Genomic DNA, 19890 nt, shown 5'->3' with positions numbered 1-19890 from the left:
AAGGGTTTCTAGTCTCAACCATGGGATACATGGGAGCAGCCTCCTCATACCCCTGGTACCCTTAATCCTGCTGGTAACACTGGATCATCAGTCTAGACTGTCCCTTTTCTCATGGTGAGTTTCCCCTTTGGAATTTATGGTGTCCTTTTCTCCTCCGGGCTTCTTGTGGGGTCTATCCTAACCCATCAGGAAGATTCTAAAAATGTCTCCCCCTAGGAGGCTCCTTGACCTCCCTGCAATTGTTCCATCTTTCGTCAGAGAACAGCTCTGCATAACAGGGGTATTGGAGGGGCAGGCTTTGTCAGGCCATACTTAGCTTCTACTAGACTCTCCTCTCCAGGGCAACAAGGTGTTAAATATCTTACAGCATCATAAGTAAGAGTGGCCACTTAATGATTCTTCATCAAATGGGGAAGATCAGTGTCCACTTAGACAGAAAAGTAACTGTTTAATTTCAGAGTGCTTCCTACCAGATTCCCTGTTACACTTCTGTTCACTGAGTCTGGTTCTACTTTTTTTTTTTTTAGACATAGGGTCTTGCTGTGTTGCCCAGGCTAGAGTACAGTGGTGAGAGCATAGCTCACTGCAGCCTCTAATTCCTTGGCTCAGGTGATCCTACTGCCTCTACCTTCCAAGTAGCTAGGACTTGGAAGGTGCATGCCATGATATCAGAAGGTGCATGCCACGATGTCTGGCTGATTTATTATTTATTTTATTTTATTTTTTTAGAGAAGAGATCTCTCTATGTTGCCCAGGCTGGTCTCAAACTCCTGGCCTCAAGTGATTTTCTCACCTTGACCTCCCAAATTATTGGGATTACAGGCATGAACCAACTCACCCAGCCTGGTTCTACTTCCTGATGTCAGTAGGAACCTCTTCCCTATGACAAAACTTCATCAAATTAATACCCAGGGACCTCAGATTATTTTGTTCTCCACTGACTCCCAGCTTACTCATTGGTTAATCTTAGTCACATTTTTAACAATCACAGTTGATGTTTATTGACCTTACTATTTGCCCAGTACTGTGCTAAGTGCTGTAATATATTAACAAATTTAGTCTTTAAACAACCCTGTCTGCAAAAAGGCCACCATTTTGTAGATGAGGTAACTGAAACTTAGGAAGGCTTAGTAGTAAGCCTAAGGTCACATATCTGTTAGGATTTGAACACAGGCTCTCGGGCTCCAGAGCCCACAGTGATGCAATACTGTATCCCTAACTCAAATTTATAGAACAGAGATGTTTATCTCAGAGTGTTGTGGTGAGAATTAGATGCACTAAAATATGAAAAGCGATTAGCCCTGGCTCTGTAAGTGTTCAAAAAATGTTCATTTGCCACCCTTTTTCTTCCATTCAAGTGAGCATCTCATATCTTAAATACTGCACATTTTTTAAGTGCCTGACACAGAGTGGGTGCTCAGTGGGTGGTAACTACCCCCCTTATTACAGTGCATGCTTTGAAGGCCCCTACCAGTCCTGACTGTCCTCTCCTTCAGTTGGACCCTTCCTTCCTTCCTTCCTTCCTTCCTTCCTTCCTTCCTTCCTTCCAGGTTCTCACTCTGTCACCCAGGCTGGAGTACAGTGATGCAATCATGGCTCACTAAGGTCTCAAACTCCTGGACTCAAAGAATCCTCCCACCTCAGCCACTAAAGTAGCCACCATGCCCAGCTTTTTTTTTTTTTTTTTTTAATTCTTTGTAGAAACAGGGTCTCACTATGTTTGCCAAGCTGGTCCTGAACTCCTGGCCTCAAGTGATCCTTCTGCCTCAGCCTCTCAAAATGCTGGGATCTAAGATCCAATCTAAGATCCAGCTAAGGCACGAGCCACCACACCCAGCCTCAGTTGGATCTTAGATGTTGGTGCCCAGAACTGCATATGCTATACCAGGTGGGCTTGAATAAAGCAGAGTGGAAGGGAACAATCACCTCCTCCCCAGGGTGCATGATGTCCTATTACCTACAGTCTTAGGAGACATTACTATTTCTGCTAGTCATTTACACTGTCAGTATTGAAATTGTAGTCAGTCAGATCCTTGACATCTCTTTACTTAGGCTATTGCTCGTCCACACTTCACTTGGCCTGCCTTTGATTTTCCTTTTAGAGAAAAGAGATATTTTTTCCAAAAATATCTTCTTTTTTTCTGATTAAATACTACAAGTTTGTTGTGGAAACTTTGAAATACAGAAACATACAAAGAAGGAAATCAGTTACCATGAATAGCATGATCCAGAGATAACCTCTATTAATATCTGCATATATATATTTCCAATATGTGTATGTGTTTCTTTTTTATAAAATTAGGATCATGCTGTTTGCCGTTCAAAATATATCCTGAGCCTGACACTTTTCACCATTTTTTCCCAACGTAAGCCACCTCTATCTTTTTCTTAAACTACTGTAAAACTACTAAACTACTATCCCTTAAAATTGGTTTCCCTGCTTCCATTCTCACTCCCCTACACTCTATTCTCCAAAAAACAACCATTGTGATCCTTTAAAATCCTGACTGTCTCCTGCTGAGAGTCGTCCAGGGGCTTCCCATATCACATAAAATGAAACCCCAGTCGCTCCTTACTCTGGCCTGCAGGGGCCTGTGTGATGGGCCTTCAACTTCGTTCTTCGTTTCCTTCTGTTCTCTCCTTTGCTTACCTACTCCATCTCCAGGGCTTCTTTCCACTTCAAGCTCTTTCCTGTTGAGAGCCTTTGCTCTTCCCAGCGCTACATGGCTCAGTCCATTTCAGCACCTGATCCCATACCCTCTCTCAGGGACCACTTTGCCCAAACAGTACCTCTGCCTCCATCATTCTCCTTTCCCTTTCCCTGATTCATTTTCCTTATTAGAGTAATTAAATATTCTTCTGTAACATGACTATATTTTTATTTATGTACATATTTATTTGCTTATTTATTTGTACCCTGTGATCTACATCTTCCTATTCTCCCACCCCTGGCCACTGAGTAATGACTGTTCTACTCTCTGCTTCTATGTATTTGATTTTTTTTTTTTTTTTTTTTGAGATGGAGTCTCATTCTGTCATCCAGGCTGGAGTGCAGTGGCACCATCTTGGCTCACTGCAACCTCCACCTCCTGGGTTCAAGCGATTCTCCTGCCTCAGCTTCCCAAGTAGGTGGGACTACAGACACCTGCTACCAAGCCCAGCTAATTTTTGTATTTTTAGTAGAGACAGGGTTTCACCATATTGACCAGGCTGATCTTGAACTCCTGACCTTGTGATCCACCCACCTTGGCCTCTCAAAGTGCTAGGATTACAGGTGTGAGCCACCGCGCCCAGTGTATTTGATTTTTTTTAAAATTCCACACGAAAGTGAGATAATACAATATTTTCTCTGTGTCTGGCTTATTTCACGTAGCATAATGTCCTTTTTATGTTGTCACAAATGTCCGGATCTCCTTTTTTAAGGGTGACTAATATCCCATTGTGTGTCCCAACACAATTTCTGTGTTCATTCATCTGTTGAAGGACAACTTTAGTTGTTCCATATCTTGGCTATTGTGAATAATGCAATGAACATAAGAGCACGGTTGTCTTTACGAGGCGGTGATTTCATTTCCTTTGGGTATATACCCAGAAGAGGATGCCAGGTCATATTATAGTTCTATTTTTAGTTTATTTAGGAACCTCCATACTGTTTTCCACAATGGCTGCACCAATCTACATTCCCACCACATTGCAAAGGGGTTCCTTTTCTCCATCCCGTTGTCAACACTGATCTCTTGTCTTTTTATAATAGCCAACCTAACAGGTGTGAGATGATATCTCATTGTGATTTTGATTTGCATTTTCCTGATGATTAGTGATGCTGAGTACCTTTTCATATACCTGTTGGCCATTTTTATACTTTCTTTAAAGAAATGTCTATTCAGGTCCTTTGCCTATATTTTAATCTGGTTATTCATTTTTTTGCTTTTGAGTTGTGTGTGTTCCTTATGTTTTAGATATTAACCCCTTATCAAATATATGGTTTGCAAATGTTTTTTCCCAACCTGTAGGCTGCCTTTTCATTTCGATTGTTTTCTTTGCTGTGCAGAAGCTTTTTAATTTGATGTAGTCCACTTGTTTATTTTTGCTTTTGTTGCCTGCCACATGATTTTAATGGCTGTAATATTCTATCATATATATGTACTGTAATTCTCCTGTTGTTAGACTTTTAAGCTGTTTTCCTTTGTGGTAGTATAAGTTATAGTCAATATCTTATTTGTATAGCTTTCATCTTGTGAGATTCCATCACTTCGTGACAGAAGTGATTGGGATCCTATTTATAATGACAATTTCTATAATCAGATACTGTTCTAAATGCTTTATGTACTAATTTAATCTACCTCATATATGAGGTAGATACAATCATTATCCCCATTTTCCAGATAGGGAAATTGAGTCCGAGAGTGTAAGTAACCTCTTTAACATCACACAGTAAGTGGTAGAGCTGGGATTCAAACAGTTCTCTACTTCCGCAGCCTGAGCTCTCAACCCCTCCTCCACCTCACCAGCTGCCTCCTGATCATTCTCCCAGCAGATGTCAGCAGACTTCCTTTGTCTTGCAGGTCATTACTGTTTTTGTATAGAGAGGCACTGAAGACCAAGTCATGTGCCCATTCACATCTTTGTAGAGAATAATATTATCCTGTTCTCCAGTCCTTTTGGGGGATTATAGTTGAGCTCCTCTGAGTGTTCCTTATTGTATTATCATGGAGCTTGTATTTCTCTACCTTGTCCACAAAGAAAGTGTGCAGACTTGTTTGTCACCATTTTCTAACTAGACAATGGAACAGTTACTACCTGAGGAACCCTGTCAGAGAGGAGATGAGGTTAGTCTGACCAGCATTCATCTTCCTCGTCAACACAAAGTATCTAAGCTGCATTAGAATTTTGCTAAAAGTCCCCGTTAATAAAATTGAGATATTTGCCCCTCTGCAAGTTTCTGTAAGTTCTACCGTGCTTCATAAAGTCTCATATATTATAACATTTCCATTTTTTTCAGATGTCAGATATTGTAAATGAATTCCTGTTATTTTAGGGTCCTAGGGCTTCTTATTTTACTGTTCCTGTTGCAGTGAGTATTGGGGTGCATGTACAGATGGTGTTAAGATGTAATTAATCTGAGCCTGGAGACTTAAATGCAGCAGCCAGGTGCTCTCCTCCTATCTTCTCACTATCACAGACTTTAATTTCCTCTTGGCCAATGTTTTTGCTCTTCTTTCTGGCTCAAAGGTCATTCCTGATAAAGAAGATGGAAGCAAACTAGGAGTTGAGTAATTCTGTTTTCACTGTATCATCTCTAAATTAACTGTATCATCTGCCCCAAGCAGGAGGCCAACTCTTCTCTTCTTCTTTTTCTTGTTCCGAACCCATCCCAATGGCTCTCATTGTATTTTATGTGTGCATTATCTTGTGCCCCAGCCTTCTACTTCCGTGACTTGATTCTTTCTTTTTATGCCACTCCTTTGTATCTGCTGTCAGCTGCAAATTCCTACTTCCTGCCTTTGTGAGTCTCCTTGTAAAATATAAGCTCATTGGAGACAGTAATTTATATGGATAGTTCCCTCTCTTCCTCCTCTCCAGAGTAGAGTCAGAATTAAATTAGATGGAGCCTCCAATCTTTCTAGAACCAAGTTCTACATGATTAAAGTCTCTGACCATGGAATCAAAGAGCGTCTAGCCTCATGTCTTACACACAGGAAGTCTACAATAATGGTAACAATAATAACAACAATAACCTTTATTGAGTGTTCACCGTAATTGTAAACCATACTAGGGGCTTTATATATGTGATCTCATTTAATTCTCACTGTTGACATATGAGGTAGGTCTTATTATTCACAATTACAGATAAGGAAATTGAGATACAGAGAGGTGACATTTGCACAGCCGTAAGGACAGCGCCAAGAGCCTGACTCAGGTCTGTCCAGCTTCCTGAGCATGTACTCTAGCCTCCACATTCTTCTGCCCTCTGAGATTTAATCCACTGAATCACCTTCTTTTCTCTGGGCTTGTAGAGTCCTTTATTCTTGCAGTCTCAGGAACATAGATGGCTCGCATTCACTTCTTTGGCTCTTGAGAATCATATGGTGACAAGGTCCTTTTCTGTCTAAGTGCCAGTCACTTCTATTGTGTTATCCACCTAGTTCACCTTCAATGGCCAAAATTAGATCCAAGCAGTAGCTCTCTTACAACATCCTTGTCCCTCTGTGACATGAAGTTGTCAGTAGAGCAAGGCCTGAGTGAACTGGATGCTCTGCTTCTGACAGAGTGGGGCTCCTAACAGACCTCTGGATTGTCTTCCATCATCCCTCAGCCTGCAGAGGACAGAGCCTGATGGTGGGAGTGACAGGCACACCTAGTGGGTAGGCCCGAGGGCAACCAGCCTCTCCTTGCCCCCTCCTCACTGAGCTTTCTGTGCTCTGGAAATATTATGCTGGCTTGAAGGTTTTTCTTCACTATGGTTTACATACCACCTATTCTCAAAAAGAATGTGAAGTAGTTTACAATAAAACATGTCTAAAACAAGACAATTAAAACATATTTTAAAAAGAGAGGCAGATGGAGAGAGGTCAGAAATCACTTGGTTTGAATCCCTGACAAGAAGTTATAGCACATGAATGCATTTTGATCAATTCCTGATACAAATGTCTGGGTGTGTAGGAATGGGGAAAGAACTCTGCAGAAGGGGAACCTAGAACCTCATGGGCCCCATCCTACACCTGGAGTCAAAATCAAGTGACATCATGCCTAGCAATGCCTGTGAAAATATTCATTCCTAATATCTGTCTCAGGAAGCCTCAGGGAATGCAGCAGCAGAACCACCGCATGTCTTAACTCTAAGTTTAGTGTAGCCAGTTTGTCCAAGGATCAGAGCCAAGATAATTCATCATTGTCACAGACAAGAGACCTCCATAAATTTGTCTTTACATTTTAATACCTAAATCATATATTATACAGATAGAACTCTTACAACCCATCTATTGCTCTGTTATAATTTTTAAGGACAAAAATGGTATAAATCGTAACAGAACTTTTAAAAGTATCACACTTGTTTCAAGAGATGCTATGCTATGGCTTTTCTGTTAGACAAGATTCCGGTAGGAAATGGATGACTGAAGAATGAATGAATGAATGAGTGCCCACATGGTCCCATGACAGCAGTGAATCAGTTTCATACTAGCTGTGACAAACAGTTCATTCAGTAGAGCTGAGCATGACCTCTGGTAGCACTTCCTGTCATGATGTAGGCTGATACTATGGCAGCTCTGAGTCAGAACTGCAGCCAGCAACATGACTCAGGGCATCAAGGTCGGGACAGGGGAGCTCAGGCACTCCTCTGACCCTTGTCTAGATGTGCACCTACAACTCCCTTGATAGGTGTACATATGACCAACTTCATCTGATAGACAGAAAAATAGAGAAGGAACGTTGGTGATGGAGGGTTGGTTTATGAATTTCTGTATCGTTAGAGATGTAACAAACACTCACAGTGACCAGATGAATCAGAAGGAAGATTCCTTGAGGTCCCTGGTAGGGATATTTCCTCTTACCTTCAATTCTATGGGGCATTTCTGTAGTTTGTTGAATGGAATCAAAGTGTTAAGGCAACCTACAAACTAAGTAGTAGTCGGGTTTGGTTAAAAGCAAACAAACAATGAAATATCAGGCAACAGATTTAACTAAAACTATTCTCTTAATCATTGTTTTTTTTTGTTGTTGTTGTTTTGGTTTTTTTAGATGGAGTCTTGCTCTGTCACCCAGGCTGGAGTGCAGTGATGCGATCTCAGCTCAAGCTCACTGTAACCTCCGCCTGCCGGGTTCAAGCAATTCTCCTGCCTCAGCCTCCCGAGTAAGCTGGCACTACAGGCACCCACCACCACGCCCAGCTAATTTTTTGTATCTTTAGTAGAGACAGGGTTTCACCGTGTTAGCCAGGATGGTCTCCATCTCTTCACCTAGTGATCCACCCGCCTCAGCCTCCCAAAGTGCTGGGATTACAGGCATGGGGCACCGTGCCCGGCCTCCTGTTTTCTTAATGCGAAGGTTTTAAGTATGTAGGTATTCATGGGAGAAGTAGTAGTTATTTGTTGTAGGCAAATACTGATATTCTCTCAGCTAGAGGAAGTCATTAAAGATGGGAATGATTAGGATAGGGAAATGGCGTTAGTAAATATGGGTGTGGCTATTTTTTGTTAGCTTGATAGAATTTGATAGGCAATGATTTTTAAACTTTCTTGTAAGGCTGGATTAAAATGTATAATTTAAAATCTTTGGGGTGATATTATAGTAAAACCCAGTCTCCACAAGTGATTGTGTAAATTTACTCAATGCATCAGGTATTTGTTGATCACCTGGTTATTCACCATCCATCCATCCATTCATGTGTCCACCTGTTCATCCACCCATCCATCCACCATTTATGCATACACTACTTACTCAGCATATGTTGTGGGCTGAATTATCCCCCTACCATTCCAAATTCATATGTTGAAGTCCTAACCCTCAGTACCTCAGAATGTGACTATACTTGGAGATACGTCTATAAAGAGGTAATTAAAGTGAGATCATTAGGGTGGGCCACAATCCAATTTTGCTAGTATCTGGAAGGGGAAATTTGGACAGGTGTGTATAGAGAGGAGACTACGAGAAGACACAGACAGAAGATGGCCTTTTACAAGCCAAGGAGAGAGGCCTTCAAAGAAACTAATCCTGCCGACACCTCAATCTCAGGCTTCTAGCCTCCAAACTTGTAAGAAAATAAATCTCCATTGTTTAAACCACTCAGTCTGCAGTATTTGGTTATGGTAACCCTAGCAAACTAATACATGTACGTCCAATATACCAGTGCACTGTGCTAGATATGAATGAAGTATCATCTCTGCCTGCAAACAGCTGCCAGCCTGCTAGGTACAAAACACTGCTAAGTGTTGAGGAAACTATAAACTACAGTGATGAATCAAACCCTTAGTTTCGTGAGCGCTTAACATTCTATAAAACAAGCTCTTGCCCCCATTGGTTTGTATGGGGCTACAATTGGTATGTGCCCCTATTTTATTTTGAATTCTGATCCAAAAAAATGTTTTTGGGGACGTCAGTTGGGAGTTAAGTGAATTTTACATCAGCCACAAGAAACTAAAACCTGAAGTATCAGAGGTTGTGTTTTACTTTTTAATTCATATAGCACGATTTAGGTATAAAACAGCCTTCAGAGTATTTTTGCTGCTTTAAACTCATCAGAAAACTCATTTTTGCAGTAAAATCCTACCTTCATGGCAGATCCATTTATTCTCGGATCACACAGCTTCAGCCTACCTCCAGAGTAAGCAGAAGATACAGCAGTGACAGCTGGCAGCCTGGCTCACTTAGATCCTGTTTGTGCAACTGCTGTTAATATGGAGCCACTAACCGAGGAAACAAATCATGGCTTGAACGAAGGTGGAGGACATGCAGCAGGGTCCTGTGGCTTTTGGAGTAGAAGTGGTCACACATGTTAACAAACAGCATGAACCCAAACTAAAGAAAGATAGAATTTTGAGAGCTCTAAGGAGCTTTGGATGTTATCTGGTCAAAGCCCTCATTTTGTAGATTTGGAGCCAGACACACAGGTTAAATGTTAAGTGGCTTGCCTATGGTGTTAAAAAAAAAAAAAAAAAAAAAAAAAAAAAAAAAAAAAAGCTAGTAACAGAAATAGGATGAAGTCTTGTCTCTTGCTCTGAGTTCAGCTGTCTTTTCTGCCACTGTAGGTTTGGGTCTGGGAAATTAGTAGTCCAGAGCTGATTCCCACACAAACGCCGTGTCTGTAATTCAGGTGTGTTGCTGCTAAATAGAGAGTGTTGTCTATTCTTAGTGTTGGTCTGAACTGCTGGGCTTCCTATCTGTGTTGGAAACTGAGTCAAGCAAGTATAGCCCTCTTTTCCACCCAAAATAGAGCTGTTTATCCCTCACCCCCTCCCACCCCCTCTGCTCAGGTGATGGGTGCACCAAAATCTCAGAAATCATTACTAAAGAACTCATTCTTGTAACCAAACACCACCTGTTCCCCAAAAACCTACTTAAATTTTTTAAAAAAGAGAGTTGTTTAATATAACAAATGTAGAATGAATGCAGAGAGAAAATGAATGCCTCTTGGGTACCACCTGTGTGGCTGACACTGTGCTGGCCTTTCACAGCAACTATGAAGAAACTGAGGTTGAAGATACTGTATCTCTTGTTTAAGATCTCACAGTACCAATTGACAGTTCTAGGATTTGTTCTATTCCACAGCCTATAAGTCTTCCACCAATCTATGTTCCCTCCCTTAGCATAATTAATAATTTTTATATTATAAGGCTAAACTAAATTTATATCAAGATGTCCCAGAGAGTTATATCTTATTTGTTAACCATTAGCTTTTCCCAATCAGACACTTAATGCAGCACTAGTTCCATCTTAAGGCCAGAACAGAACACCGTGGATGATGGTTTTGAACCTCTTTTGGCCAGAAATGTGCCCAGAGTTCTAAACCTTGGACAGCTTTGCATCAAGACCTTTGGAGGCAGCTTTCACTTACCCACATACGTACGTGATTCACCATCTCCATGGGGGTCTTCCTTTCTCGATTATCAGGTCTGACTTTATTTACAGCTGAAATGTGATTCCCTTTTATGAAGATCGTTTTTTATTCCAGAAAAGACCTTGGGTATTATGTCCTGTTCTCATGGTCAGAAATCTGAATGCTTCGATATACTGTATTTTGCTTTTCTTTCATGGCCAAGTGAAAGAGAAAGACCACAGTTATACATAGTGTGTCAGTCTGGCTCACTCAGATTATGTTTGTGAAATTCCTTTTTCTATCGAGCTAATATTTACTCAGCACTGGTGTCCCAGGCACCACATGGTATCCCAGGGACCATACTACGCCCTTTCTATGGATGGTCTCTCTTAAGACTCAGAATAACCTTTTGTTTATAAACTGTCACCTAGGAGGGTCAAACAACTCAGCCTGGTTCATACTGCCATCAAAAAGCAAAGCTGAGCTTTGAACCCAGGCTGTCTTTGCAAACCCCTGAGCTTTCAAACCACTGCACATGCTGCCTCCTGACTTTGTTTTTTGTGCCTTTCTCTAGTCAGGAGGTTTTTCTCCATCTGCCCAGTTTATCTTCCGTAATTCTTGCTCTTGGGACAGATGATTTCCAAGGTCCCTTCAAGTATTGAGATTCCATGACTGATTAAAAATTGTAATGTATGCAGTTTGATTAATTTGCACTAATGCCTGAGTTCATTCACAATGTTAATTTCTTTACAAGGTTCCAACAGTTTTTTAACTTACAGATCTCCTTCTGATGTTAAAGGAATCATATGGCTTTTCCTATAATAATATTTAAGTCCCCAATTTTAAAATGTAAGGTTTAAAAACATATCTGAAAGGATTTTACCATGCATGCAACACACCAATTTTCCATATGGACCAAAATAGTCTTTTTAAGCCCCTGTTCTCTCAGTTGTCTTTCCCAAGTCTCACAGATGCAGCGCTAATTGCATGCAGCTTCAGGTCCTTTATAACATGAGGTAACAATTTCAGTGTCTTGGGCTTGAATGCTGCATTTGTTAGACATGCCAGGCCTGGAATTGGTGTCAGCTCATCAGGATTCTGAATCCACATGGAGAGCAACTCATCTGAACGTTGGGAAGCTTCCTGGAGAAACTCCTGTTGTGCTCCTTTCAGGTGTGGCGTGAGAGCCAGTGGTGTGACTGGTTCCTTAGCTAGGATGCCTCTTGGTCAGACTTGGCAGCACTGGGTGATGGCTCTCTGGGACCAGTGCGGGCATTTGAGTCTTTCTAGTCAAGCTATACTTGTTGAAGAATGATTCCAGAAGTGACGTTTATTCACAGACCTACTACTTGGGCACTTGGGCTAGCTCCAAGTGTCTGAGTGGCTCTTCACAACTGAAGGCAGACTGCACTTGGGACACATCTAAAATTCATTCTGACTGGATTGAGGAAACAAGGAGACCAAAAAGAAAAGAAATGTCAGGATTCTGCAATCACATCTGTAACTGAGGAGCCACGGGATGTAACTTTGGAGAATATCTTGACCTGATCTTGCTTTGCAGCTTGTCTGTAGTTCCAGTCTTTAGAGTCATGGAAGCCTGAGTTCCCACCAAGCTCTGCTCTTAATGGCTGTGTGATAATGAAGCTGTCACTTGGTCTTCCTGAGCCTCAGTTTCCTCATCTGTAAATTGGGATGATGTACCTCCCTCGTGGGTCTGTTGTGAGGACAACATGTGATGATCCTGCCAAAACTCTCTAGGCACTCTGTGCTTAGCTGTGTGGCCAGTGCACAGTCAGCAGCTACACAATGCTATTTTTACTGCCTTCTTTCCCTTCTTCCCCAACAGGACGCACTCCTCTAGAAAACTGAGGTTCATGCAAGCCTGCACTTTAAGAGCACTTATACAGATGTGCACAATGCAATGCATGTGTCTTGATGGGGCTTTGTTAAACTGAATTTTAAAATTGTATTTTATATATACTTAGGGAAGTACAGAAGGTACCCCAGAACAGGTTGTTTTATAAAGACAATAATTTCTGAATTATTTTCATTTCAGCTTTTTATATACTGTGTATTCACAAAATGAGAGACCTTTCCCCACTTACCCCACCCTCACAACTCCCCAGAAGAACAACAGCCATGAGCAGACAGTGCTTGCCTCCTGACCTGTGTTTCTCCTAAAGCTAGTTCATTTAAGGGCAGCAGTCAGGGGCTTGCTACTCTTTGTAGCCCTGTTTCTTTTCTTGTGATGAGAAGAAACAAGCCCAGACTAGCAGAGGGAAAGGAACTGTCCTCCGGGGAGCTGAGGAGTGAGGGTGGTCCTCACCTCGATCCAGCGATCAAATTCCCCAAGTAAATCCATGTAAAGCATGAGAACTGTGGCCAGCACTTGTTAAGCAAGGAATGTTAAAAATCATTGTCATTACTGCTACTATTATTGCTACAGGCTTGTTCCAAGACTCTGGGTTTTGGCTCAGCTTGTCTAAATGGCTCTTCACATCTTATGGAATCATGGGGTACATTTTGGAACCACTAGTTCCATAACCAAAGAAGGAGCAATCCAGCAACGTAGGCATTGATTCCGCAAGCCGTCTCAGAGCCTCTGTGTAGTCCTTACTTTCCCTAAATTGCCAAGACTAGCTGGCTCAAGTTAGGCCTTTCTAATTTACCTGGACTGTTGCTGTCTCCTGTGCACGGCTGCAGGGATGAGCACCTTGTTGTGTGTTCCTCCGCTGGGCTGACTGAAATGGTTTGCAGCTAGACTGCTACACCACACAGTCTGGCATTTAGTCCTCAGAAATCTGATTTAGAGGATGTATACATTGCATCACAATCTAGATTTCAGAGGAAAGCTTTGGATAGAATAACCCAGACCCAAGTCTGGGTAATTTAAAGCCTGGGTGAAATGGGGCAGAAAGAGCCCAGAATATACAGGTCTAAATCTTGGCTGGGGAGATGTGGAAGACTGGAGGCGCCAGACGGCTGGCCTCCCTCCAAGTGTTTACCATGCTGGTGCCATGGGGCTGGGGCTGGGCAGCCCATGTGCTCATTCTCTCCCTTCTCTCCTCCTCCTCCTCCCCCTCCATCTCTCCCCCTCCTCCTCATGTTTCCTATAGGCTAGAGAAAGTCAGGAACTACTGACCCACAGGGAAGGCAAGCGGAGATATGAGACAGAGGAATCAAATGCTGCTCTGGTGGAGGACGCTGTGGGTTCACAGTGGATGATTCCCTCTGCCTATGAGATAAAAGGGCTGGCTCTGTACTTTGAACCCCAGCCTCACCCACCTCTGTCTGGGTGTGGCCCTTACTCTCTGGAAGCCTTACTCAGGGGAGAGGACAGGAGAGTGTGAGGCTTGAATCTCCAGGAAATAGTCTGTGGGCAGCCATTGACTCCAAGTCAATGAGAACAAGGTGTGCTGTTTCCTCTGTGCTGTTTCTTCCCTGCCCCACTCTCCACCCCTTTATCCTGTGATGCCCAGGCTGCCTGCACTGCTCAGATACCACAGGCCTTGCCAGGGGCCTCCTGAGAGGTTTCCGAGGCTTGCAGCCGGTGGTCCCATTAGTCTGCACATCTTTGAGTCCCCCTCCCAGAGGAGAAAGCATATGCTGCTGGGACCGACTGCAGCTCCTCATGGATGCACCTGCCACCAGAAAATTGTTGTTCAGTCTGGGATTGCTTTCTCTTCCCGAAGCACAATCTCACATGCAGTCCTGAGCCCAGTCCAGCCTCTGGGACAGAAGATTTCGTGCTTTATAAACCAACAGCACTGCAGGTGCTGCACAAGGGAAGTGTCTCCCTTATGTCTTTCCCTCCCTGGATGCCTATCAAACTAGGAGTTACCTTAATAGGGTAAAAGGAGGGTGTGGCTGTTTCACTTCCTGTTGTCAGCAGCCAAGTGTGCCTGGGGACAGAGGGTGGGCAGGCACCGATTGTGTGTAGGGAGGCAGGTATTATACTGCCCTGGAACACACAGAGGGGGTGGCGGGTCCTCTGACTTCCCTGAAACCTCCCTGGGCAGGCTGCTGCAAGGCACCCAGATGTCAGTCGTCTTCCCACAACCTAATCATTCACAGCTGCTCCAGGGCCACACTTAGGATCTCTTTCCAGTGGTCCGCTTAGTCTGCCCCAGGGGCACGCAAAGGAGGGCCTTTCATCCAGGGATCTCACAAAGAGACTTCACATTTGGATTTTAAAAAATTTATCTCTGAAGATATGCTAATAAGACTGAAAGATGGAAATGATCATCAGCTTTAAACTTATGCCTGATTTTGGTACCAGGCCCATGAATTTTTAAAATTAATCCTGCTATTATCCTGTGAATAGGATGGTTATATTACCCTGTGCGTTTTTTTTTTTTTTTAAACTTACACGTGTTAAAGCCTTAATTTATTAAATGTAAACTTCTAAAATATAGGATATCACAATTTCTGAAACCCTCTTTGGGCATTTCTTCATTTTAATATACCTGAAACCTCAGAGAATGAATGTGTCCCTGGTCTTTGTCCTCCAAGCGGCCCACTGACCACTCCCCTCTTGATGGACTGTGGAGAGAAGCTGTTCCCTTTCCACATTGTCATTTCAACTTCAGAAAAATCTCAGGTGCCATTGCCTGTTTCATTACAGCAGCCAGCCTATAATGAAAGAGTCCTTCGAAGCTCAGGCATGCCCAGTTTGGCCCCTTTCTTCATTTTACACACAGTTTTCTCCTCCCACAGGAAGGCTTCTCTCTGCTGGGCCCAAAGCTACAGGCTCTCTACCATAGGGAAAATGACTGACTAATATTCTTGAGTTCTTTACCCTTAGGCAATGGGGCTCAACTGTGACTGCACATTGGAATCAAGTGGAGAGTTCCAAAAATCCAGTGCCTGGGTTCTACCCCCAGAGAACCTGATTTACTTGGCCTGGGGTGTGGCCTGGGCATTGGAATTTTTTAAAGCAGCCCACATGATTTTAATACGCTGCAAAGTTTCGGTACCCTAAGACCCTGGTTCTCAAACATTAGAATTCATCAGAATAATGTCCTTGTGGGGAGGGGCTTGTTAAAACATAGATTACTGGGCAGTTTCTGATTCAGATTTCTGGATGGTACCTGGCAATCTGCATTTCTAACAAGTTCCCAGGTGATGTGATGCTGCTGTTCTGGGGATCATGTATTTAGAACAGCTGTGCTAAAAGAAAGACAGCTAGAGAGGTGGGCTGGGAGGAGAAATGTGAGTGAATGCGTGAAAATGTAGTTATTTCTTGTTTTCAGCCTCTGCAGTTGGCTTCAGAGGCAGGGACACCCCTAAATTACAGCAGTTACAGAGTATATTGGTCACCAAAGCTGCCACTGTGCGGAGACCCAAGCTGGGATAGAGCTGAGCCCCAGCAGCTGGACCCTGGTTGATGGGGTAAGGCATGGTCTGAAACAGTCTGGGGCTACAGGTCAGCTCTGTCCAGTGAGAATATAATACAGGTCACAAGAGTGAGTCACTTATGTAACTTCATATAACCACACTGGAGAAACTAGAAACAGGTGAGATTAGGTTTAATAATCTATATTATTTAACTTAACCCTCCAAAATCTTATTTTAACAGTCATCAACATAAACAATGATTAATAAGATATTTGGCATTCCTTTTTCATGCTAAGTCTTTGGAATCATACATGTGTTTTACACTTACAGGACATCTCAGTTCACACCAGTCACATTTCAATGGCCGCATGTGGACAGTGACAGCCTGGATAGACCTAAGTACTGAGGCCGTCTGCCCCTGAAGTAGGACTGATCACAAAGGTCCTCACTTCTCCCAGCAGCACATGGCTCCTCCTTTCATGCCTCTCAGGGCTCCTGGAATCTGTTCTCAGCATCTGAGAATCCCTCTTGCATTCTTTACCATCAGTGCTCTGGACAGCACAAAAGGTTAACTGGGTTTAATCGGGTCTGCAGGGCTTGTTCCCTCATGTCTGTGCATCTGAGGTCAGAATCCAAGAGGTTTTCATAGCCACTCCCACTCTCTTTCCTGACTTCACTATCTATAGAGATGAGTTGAGCGCCGGGTTTTTGTTGGAGAAAAGTGGGTGTCTGAAATGGATTGAGGAAAAGAGTGAGGGGAAAGCTGTAGTTGGGCCGAACAGTAGAACGAGGATGGAGTTTCTTTTGAATGCTGCAAGCAAAAGTGACGCTGATACTTCTGGTGCCTACCCCTGCCAAAGGAGTCCAGAGCACTGTGAGGTTTGTGACAGGACCAGGGCAACAGTCATTGTGCTCTTCCAGCAGCATGCTGACCTGTCTCCATTTAAACTCATTAAACATATAAGTATTGAATGCCTACTGCGTTCTCAAGTATACTGATAAGGCAGTGAGTTACAATTATTGGAACTACACGTTTTGGAATCAGTCAAGTCTGAGTTCAAATCCCCACTTTTGTAATATGATCTTAAGCAAGTTATTTAATCTCTAAGCTGTGGTTGCTTCATTTGCAAAGTGTGGGTAATACCTACATAGTAAACTCCTGTGAAGATAAAGTGAAGTGATATATGGCCTTTCTTAGTACAGTGCCTGACGCACTCAGTGAAGGCATTCAATGAGTGGTAGTAGGCTGGGACTAGGTAGGTGAGCAAAGTGCCTAGGGTGCAAAATTTAGGGAGGCACCCACTCTCATGGTTGTGCAGGTGGCACTGTGTGGTGCTGTCAGCACCATCATCATTGTTGCAGTTGTGTAATTACGCTGTAGTAAGTGTCACAGGCATTCCTGAGCTACATAAGGCATGGCCTTTTCTCTCAAGGAGCATAGGGTCCCTGAGGGGAGAGAAGACATGTATACAAGCAAACCAAGACTGGCAGATGTGATGATTGCCTTGAGAGAGGGAGGAGACATCACTTCCACCAAGGGATTCAGAGACTACATCCTTGAAGAGTGGACAGGATATCTATAGGCATAGATTGGAAGGAATGACAATTTATAGAGGGAATGACTTAAAGCCGTGGAGGCAAAACACTGCTCAGGGAACATGGAATGGTTGCTATACTGGTGCACAGAGGCAGCTAAAAGGGAACGCTAACGGTCTGGTTGCAATCCAGTTGTATAGGGCTTTAAATACCAGGCTAAGGAGTTTAGACTGTATTTGGTTAAAAAAAAAAAAAAAAAAAAAAAAAAAAAAGCTAGGGAGAGTCATAGATAGCATCCCGGGAAAGAGGGACCAGAAAATGAGAATACCTTTTCCTTTTGAGATGCAGAGGGTTTTGAGAGTCAGAATTTATTGCCATTGCCCTATCAAACACAAGGCTTCATGCCTTGAGGCACATGAAACTTGTAAATTGTGTCATCCATTACCACCCCTTCATGTTCCTACTCCCCTAGAGTAACCCCTATTACTGTTGTCGTATATATCCTTTCAGACTTCCCTCTATACGTAGACAATATATAGATTCAAAATTTTTAACCAAAATGGGATCATGCTATATTTACTGTTCTGTCATTTACTTTTTTTAAGTGTCATAAAATATATATAACAAAACTTAGCATTTTAACCATCTTTAAGAGCATAGGTCAGTGGCATTAAGTACATTTCCAATGTTGTGCAACCATCACCACCATCCATCTCCACAACTTTTTTCATCTTCCCAAGCTGAAACCCTGTACCCATTACAGTGCCAATTCCACATTCTTCTCTCCCTCTAGACCATGACAGTCACCATTCACTTTCTGTTTCTATGGATTTCACTACTTTAAGTACCTCATATATGGAATCACACAGTATTTGTTTGTAACTGGCTTATTTTACTTAGCAGAACGTCTTCAAGGTTCATCCATGCTGTAGGATGTGTCAAAATTTCCTTTCTTTTCATGGTTGAATAATATTCCATTGTATGCATATATCACATTTTGTTTATCTATGTATCCATCATCAGAGCTGCTTCTGCCTTTTGGCAGTTGTCTGCTATTTACTTTTAAGTAATATATTGTGGACATCTTTCCATGTGAGTTCCTGTAGATCACCTCATTCTTCTTAATGGCTGACTAATAGTTTGTTGTATGACAGTGACTAGTGTAGAATCACAACACCAGCTAGTGGGACAGCTGGGATTTGAACTCAGTTTTTTTCTGGCTCCAAAAGCTGAGTGTTTTTCACCATTCCAGGAGACATGAGGGATGTGTACATTTTGAACTATCACATGGCTGGCATGGTGTTATGTAAGTATAAAATAATGTGCTACAATTTGATTAGGTTTTGAGGGGCTTCTGATAAATGAAGTGATGAGTGTGTATGAGGCCAGGTCTAGCTCTTATTTTGGAGTCCCTACTCTGTGCACTCCCACAACACAGTCATAACCAGCTTTTAGCTACTGCTGACCTGGCCACCTCTCAGGGTAACTCTGGAAGAGTATTGAATAATAGCATCCTTAGGAAAGAAAGGACCACGAGTTCATCTGGCTCAACCCTTTGTTTTAGGGAAGGAGAAAACTGGAGCCTGAGAGGTGAGCCCCAAGGCTACCTGTGAGTTTCCCTCTGCCTCCATTGAGAGGGTGTGGCTGCTAAGTCCTATCAGAAGATGTCCCACACTGTTTTCATTCCAATTTTACTGACTCATAGTTACTCTATTTATGCTGGAAACTCATTTCACCAAGTGCATTGTTTTTATTGTTTATTTCTCTTGTATACATGTATCCTTCCAGCAGCCTGCCCGGGTTTATTTTAAAAAATTTATGTTTTCTGATCACTTCTACTTCCTTCTCTTCCTCCCAGGAATGGAAAATCAGTCTGAGTGTCATTAAGAGCATATTACCTGAAGAAGATTGCTGATGACAGTGGATTTGTCACCCAACTCAGTGTCTTTTCCTGAGCAATCGGAATTTCTTCCATGGGGAATGAAACCTAGTGTTTCCCTGCCTGAATCCAGGCCTTTCACTGGCCTACCAAGTTTTCATTCCATTGTCTCACTGTCACTGGCTGATCTCATCTCTACGTTGATTAATTAGTTTCAAGGCCCTTCATACTGACCTAATAAAATTGGCTTGTTGAATTTGTGTCAGGAATTTTCTGAGAATGTTTCATTTAGACTCGGATAAGGTACTTTTTTTTTTTAATGTCCTGCTGGAGACATCCCTTAGGAGGGAGAGCTTGTCCTTCCTGCCATCTCTTGAATTACACAGAGCAAACGCCGAAAGGATGGCGGGATTTCCTGCTGCTAGGGTCAAATGCTTCCACAACAAGCAGATCTGCCTTGCATGGGCAGTTTTTTATGTCCTCTCACCAGAAACACATGAGAATGCCATCTTTCCACCTCTGGAGGTTGTCTGAGCTGCTGGTAAGCATCAAAACATAGCCATCCAGGGCCAGGACAGAGCCATGGCCACCTCACTAGCTCCAG

General features: G+C 42.7%; 1 protein-coding gene across 1 annotated transcript in view; it reads left to right on the top strand.

Moving 5' to 3' along the window:
* Nucleotides 1-19536, top strand: part of NUBPL (NUBP iron-sulfur cluster assembly factor, mitochondrial) — a 377447-nt gene extending 357911 nt beyond the window's left edge. Inside the window, exon 12 of the mRNA XM_017895911.1 lies at nt 19266-19536. Within this exon, the coding sequence (XP_017751400.1) occupies nt 19266-19322 (57 nt within the window). The 3' untranslated portion in view covers nt 19323-19536. The remainder of the gene's footprint in view (nt 1-19265) is intronic.
* Nucleotides 19537-19890: the final 354 nt, after the last annotated feature.

Source organism: Rhinopithecus bieti, unplaced genomic scaffold (assembly GCF_001698545.2).
Source record: "Rhinopithecus bieti isolate Rb0 unplaced genomic scaffold, ASM169854v2 scaffold_21703, whole genome shotgun sequence".
NCBI classification, from domain to species: Eukaryota; Metazoa; Chordata; class Mammalia; order Primates; family Cercopithecidae; genus Rhinopithecus; species Rhinopithecus bieti.
This window is presented reverse-complemented; position numbering and strand designations above follow the sequence as displayed.